Source organism: Doryrhamphus excisus, linkage group LG18 (genome assembly GCF_037039965.1).
Source record: "Doryrhamphus excisus strain RoL-2023G ecotype Guam linkage group LG18, RoL_Dexc_Guam_v1.1, whole genome shotgun sequence".
Taxonomy (NCBI): domain Eukaryota; kingdom Metazoa; phylum Chordata; class Actinopteri; order Syngnathiformes; family Syngnathidae; genus Doryrhamphus; species Doryrhamphus excisus.
The window spans coordinates 5,245,880-5,252,041 of NC_136374.1; the positions used below are offsets into that span (position 1 = coordinate 5,245,880).

The window sequence follows — 6,162 nt, forward strand, 5'->3', positions numbered from 1 at the left end:
CAGAGAGAACATGCAAACTCCACACAGAAATGCAGAGGGGAGAATCGAACCTGGGTCTCCTAGCTGTGTGGCTTGCACGCTAACCACTCGTACACTGTGCAGCCTAAGGGGGCCCTATTATGTTAGCTGTGGACTCCTAAGGAGCAGCTCCACATGATAACCAGCACAGAAAGCTTTCTAGTTCTTCCGGAATCTGCACCTATTCAGCTGTTTTTCTTTGGATTTCGTACTACCCCTAAAAACGGCCTGTTTTAATGTATTCCACCCACGGCCCGCCTCCAGGCATGCCCACTCCAGTGTGGTTGGTCACACTCCCGAGTGCTTAGGAGGACTTCCGGTTTGTGCTTCTAGGAGCGAACGCAACTTTACGAGTTATAGAAGTTGATAATAAACGGTGATTTATCTTTTTAAAATGTCTGCTTTAAACATACAGCCATATGTGTTTGATCCTGAAGTTAGGACACTGATAAATTGTTATTTACTGCTTGCCCTTCTGACTCTTCTACACGACCAAGTGACGTTGGAGAGGTGTCAGGCTTCAGCAAGTTTGTGGGCTAGTTCAGCTGCATAGTGGCCAGTGTAAAATTAAAATGCATTTCTTTTGCTGGTAGGGAATCAGGAACTCCAACCACTTGTGCCTGATGGTGGCGTCTTTAGGAATTGGAAAGAAACGTGGCTTTCCATTGCATCCAAAGAAACACTTTTATGAGCAATTGCTAGCAACCTTAACACATAAGTAGAGCTTGGCGGAGGGCAGAGAGCGTATCTGGCCTACAGCCACGCCCATAAGGAAGCACGCTCCTCTGTGACATCACAAAAGAGCAGTTTGCACCATAGACATTAAATCAGAATGTTGTGAATATTAATTTATAGATCAACAGCATCAACAGTACAAAGTACAAGTAGGAGAAATACACACAATTGGTAAAATTTAATTCAAAAAAGGACAATATAATGTAAACAGTTTATATACAGTATATATGTTGTGTGTTTTGCCTTTTGTAAGTAATACAAAACGTAAATCACTGAGGTATTCCAACATGCTTAAAGCTTTAACTGCCTTACCAAAAAACACATATGACACATAGAACATGGAGGAACCCTTTGATACAGTAGAAAGTCACAGTTGATTCATCCAGTGATTCAGGAAGAAATGTCACCAGTATCATCTGTTTGTGTGGCCTGATCCTTTATTATTGGGTCCTCATACCATCACTCAGATCTGCATCTGAGTCTTGAGGATTTCATGGTGCATAAGCCAGAGGAATGCGTGATCTTGGATGGGAGAATGTCTTGGCACCCACCAGTACTTGCAAATATGACATTTTATCTAACAACCTGTATTATCAGTAGTGATGTCATCACTCTAGCTTGAGTCATTTAGTTTCAAAGGAATTAGTTGTGATAATTATGATTTACAAATGTTTACTCGGGGGAGGACGTGATGGGAAGGACGTGCAGCAGTTTTACGGTGGTCAAGGATAGGAATGGAAGTGGACTGAAGATGCCAGTATTGTGATGGGAAGATGGAAAGAGTATTTTAAAGAGTTGATGAATGAGGAAAAGGAGAGAGAAGGAAGTAGAAGAGGTGTCTGCTGTGGACCAGGAAGTAGCAAAGATCGGTAAAAGGGAAGTAGAAGAGCATTAAAAAGGATGGAGAGTGGGAAGGCGCTTGGTCCTGATGGTCTACCTGTGGAGGTACAGAAGTGTCTAGGAGAGGTAGCAGTAGAGTTCCTGACTGGGTTGTTCAATAGGATCTTAGGTGGTGAGAAGATGCCTCAGGAATGGAGGAGAAGTGTGTTGGTGGCCATTTTTAAGAACAAGGGGTGATGTGCAGAGCTGTGGCAACTACGGAGGTATAAAGCTAATGAGCCATACAATGAAGTTATGGGAAAGAGTAGTTGAAGCGAGACTAAGGGCGGAAGTCAGCATCTGTGAGCAGCAGTATGGTTTCATGCCAAAAAGAGTACTACGGATGTGCTGTAGGTGTGACAGATGAGTTCCAGGTGGAGGTGGGACGCATCAGGGATCAGCTCTGAACCCCTTCTTTTTTGCTATGGTGATGGACAGGCTGAGAGATGAGGTTAGACAAGAATCTCAATGGACTATGATGTTTGCAGATGAAATTGGGATTTGTAGTGAGAGTAGGGAACAGGTGGAGGAGATGCTAGAAGAGTGGAGGTTTGCCCTGGAAAGGAGAGGAATGAAGATTAGCCGCAGTAAGACGAAGTATATGTGTGTGAATGAGAGGGACCCAAGTGGGAGAGTGAGGTTACAGGGAGAAGAGATACAGAAGTTGCAGGACAATTCAGAACAATGGAGATTGTGAAAAGGAGGTGAAGAAGCCTGCAGGCAGGATGGAACGGGTGGAGAAAAGTGTCAGGCGAGATGTGTGATGTGAAGAGTTTCAGCTAAAATGAAAGGAAAGGTATACAAAACTGTGGTGAGACCAGCCATGTTGTTTGGTCTAGAGACCGTGCCACAGAGGAAAAGAAAGGAAGCAGAACCGGAGGGGGCAGAGTTGAGGATGCTGAGGTTCTCATTGGGAGTGACCAGGATGGATAAGATCAGGAACTAATCCATCAGTGGGATATTACATGTTAGAAGCCTTGGAGATAAAGTCAGAGAGGCCAGACTGATGGTTAGGACATATCCAGAGGAGAGATAGTGAATATATTGGTAGAAGAAGGCTGCCAGGTAGGAGGTGTAGGGAAGACCAAAGAGGAGGTTTATAGATGTAGTGAAGGAGGACATGAGGGTAGTTGGTGTGAGAGAGACAGATGCAGATAGGAGATTGATTTGCTGTGGCGACCCCTGAAGGGAAAAGCCCAAAGAGAAAGAAGAAGACACCATAAAGTGACAAATCAACCATATGGTCTAGCATATTTTTAAAAATTATTACACATAGAATTTGAATGGTTTTCTACTACAAAGTAACATATTGCATAATACCATGTGGAAAAAAATCCTACCTTTCAAATTGGTGTTATTTTTCACGGAGTAAATAACAAGATTAAAATGTGATTTTGTGTTGTGAGCACTTCACATTTCTTATGTTGTGATTGGTGCTGTATAAAAACAATTAGATGAAAACCAAATCAAATTAGTTTGACCTAAGGAAAGTGGGTCCCTAATAAAATGGTTGGGAAATACTCAAAATATTTTCCAAGTCTCTTGAGAGCTTCATTGGGTCAAAGGATGTAAGGTCTCGTCATGTGTTGCTAAGCAATGAGAGGACACCCAGTTCTCCTAGCTTAGCTTTAGCCACACTCTCCCAGCCCTTATTGGCCAGAGGGTTTCTGGGGGACGGATGCATGATCCCCTCAACTCGCACCTCAATACCTGCGGCACAAAGAGCCCGGCGCGCCCGCTGTTCCGCCACCCTGCCGACACCAATCACCATGGAGACGCCCAGGGCCTCCACGATTTGACACAATGCAATGTCACACAAGCGGAGGAGTTCCTGTCGCTCGTGGGCAGGAAGCTCGGGCGGCGTCATATTCTTCCCGCTGCCGCTCATGAAAATGAGAGGGCAAAGGTTGTGCACGAAGCAGTGGCGAAAAAATGCAGTCGGTTCGCCGCACAACTTTCTGAAGAAGCCCCAGAAACGTGCGCCGCTCACCTCGCTCTGGGTGCAGGTCAGACCGCTGATGCGGCGCTTTGGGTGCTCGTTGTCGGGATGACCGACTGCGCCTGTGATCTTCAGCCAGTCAACAACTGAGCGTACCTCCCCAAACGGTACCTTGGAGACATGAGACATACACTATACACATTATTCAACAGTATATTTATTATTCATTCACGTGAATTTATTATTCATACAGTAGTATATTGACTTATTAGATTTGTGTATTACAGTAAAGTCTCGTTATATCGATATCGGTTAAAACGAATTACTACTTATTGCGATACTATTTTCATTTCCCGGCAAATTTCTAGTCTTTTATGATATAATTAGCTCCGTTAGTATGATACACGGTTATTATGATAATCCAATTACTAGGATGCCCTTTTCATCTCCCGCCAGCCAATTTGGTCTGCTTATATCGATACAAAAGCAGCTTAAATCAATCTTTGCTTAAGGATTTCAATACCAAAAAAGAACACGGCCAACGGCTGCTTACAGTCAACTTTATTTTTCACACTTCCACCACCAGAGTGCAGCACACACAGCGGAAAACACCCGTCCCTCGCGCCTACCCCTCCGGGTGGTAACACCTTCCCTATCGATAGTTCCGGGGTGAATTATGTCCCGGTAACCGGTAATCACTACAGCGTAAGTTTATTTTTATTTACTGTAGTACAAAATGTATTGTAGTACAAAAGCATGCTAGATACGCAATCCATGAACTCAAGGAGAAAATTACATGCCATATCAAAGATCCGCCAACTTTTAATGCAGTTCGGCGCAGGATCGGATCTATGGATAGTCCGGTTATATCGGTATTTTTTCCGACTCCCGAGAATATCGATATAACGAGACTTTACTGTACTTGATACATTTATAAACATTACATTATTTTATCTTGAAAGGGAACCTATTATGCTTTTTCCACTTTTCTGAACTACAAATGTAGTTAGAATGTTGTATTCTCATGTTGAACCATGCCAATGTTTCAGATAATGAGATTTTCGCATTTGGAAGTGAGCCCCTGAAAGAATTTTGGGATGGCTCAAAACGCTTGGTTTCAAAAAGCATGGTAAAACTGCTCCTTTGTGATGTCACAGAGGAGCGGACTTCCTAATATGGACGTGGCTGTAAGAAACGGACGACATTTTGTCAAAAACCGAGGTTTCACTATATATTATTAGATATTGCACAAATTTAACCCTAACTAACCCTATTGTGTGTGAGTGTGTGGGTGTGTGTCGGTGTGTGTGCGCGTGTCTAGTATGGAGGGTGGGAGGGAGGGGCTTTCTTTGTAATTGTTTTTCCTTTTAATTGTGGTAATTGTTTTTAATTCCATGTCTTTGCAGGAAAAGTGCTCTACAAATAAAGTTGATTTGATTTGCTGTTTTTGTGTCAGTGGCTAAGCATATATTCATCTGCACTTGTTTTTTAATGTATGGTATGAAATATGACAACAGTTGCATATAATTAGGTAGTAGGTTTGCACACATATGACTAACAAAGCGTGTGAGTGCCACAACTCACCCCTGTCTGCGCCATGCCGAAAGGTCCAGGATTCATGCCTAAAAACAAGAACTTCTGGCCCGCCTGACAGTATTTGTTTACGTAGCAGCGATGTGTTTCCCACGCGTACTCCAGTGGGTTGTACACGTAGCGGACAGGCTCGCTGAATGTGAGCCCACGGAGGTGAGCATTGAGCTCCAGCTCCAGCTGCAAGAACCTACAAGACGGCGTCGAGTTCGGTTGCGGGACAAGTTTCGTTATGTTTTCCTCTGATTTCTTCTCGTCTCCATCACCTCCTGGTGTTATGTTTCCATTTAACATATTTTGATACAAGTAAAATTACGTAAAAATTATTATAGTGATTTTAATAGCTGACTCTGTTGTCATTTGGAGCGTTTGTTTTGTCTCTTTCCTGTTACCTTCTTGTTTTACGGACGACCAAACCGGACAACCAAGTATCAACCAAAGGCTGGCGCAATACCGCCACCTGTGGCCTGGAATGTATACTACAGTTCATGCTGCGTTCATTGGCTCTCATTGGCTTTGTTTTGCTGCAGCGAGAGCGGTTTATGTCAAACCCGCCGTTTTCACCCGGAAGCGATCGTATCTTACCGTTCGTTCAGCTCGCCTTCCTGTTTTAATATAGTTTCCGGTATTTTGCAGCTCATGAAAAAAATACTCTCCGGTTTGGCCGGAGCAGCACAACTACCCATCCTGTTGCCGCAAATCCTTCAAAATAAGTCAGTAAAATAGCAGCTGGGCCATAATAGATAATCTTAAATGTTACGAATAGGAAGATGTAAGGTGAGTGGTAAGGTGTTTTATTTTCACCCAATGTTGATAGTTTATATATTTCCAGTAACATTCCTACCTTTGGAGTAAACTTTAGATATAATTAATCACATGTCAGAACATTCGTGCTACAGAAAGAGAAAACAGCAATTCCAATAATCAGACAACAGTCGTGTTGTAGTCGTGTTCTAGATCTTGGAGCGGAATCCCCTGGTTCGAATCTCCACGAGTAGGCA

The 6,162-nt window shown here is 43.3% G+C and overlaps 1 protein-coding gene across 1 annotated transcript; it reads right to left on the bottom strand.

The window, feature by feature from the left end:
* Positions 1 to 912: 912 nt before the first annotated feature.
* LOC131106173 (single-strand selective monofunctional uracil DNA glycosylase) lies at positions 913 to 5,606 on the bottom strand. Its single transcript, XM_058054986.2, has 2 exons — positions 5,156 to 5,606; positions 913 to 3,742 (listed from the first exon to the last, which is right to left on the bottom strand). Exons 1-2 carry the CDS (start codon positions 5,453 to 5,455, stop codon positions 3,212 to 3,214), a joined length of 831 nt encoding a protein of 276 aa, XP_057910969.2. The 5' UTR covers positions 5,456 to 5,606; the 3' UTR covers positions 913 to 3,211.
* Between the last annotated feature and the right edge of the window lie 556 nt (positions 5,607 to 6,162).

Bases quoted from the DNA above. Each gene is read 5' to 3' on its own strand.
- LOC131106173 (XM_058054986.2), bottom strand. From the start codon at position 5,455: ATGTTAAATGGAAACATAACACCAGGAGGTGATGGAGACGAGAAGAAA. The intron at 3,743-5,155 runs GTGAGTTGTGGC...CATGTCTCCAAG, and splicing joins TCGGCATGGCGCAGACAGGG to GTACCGTTTGGGGAGGTACG.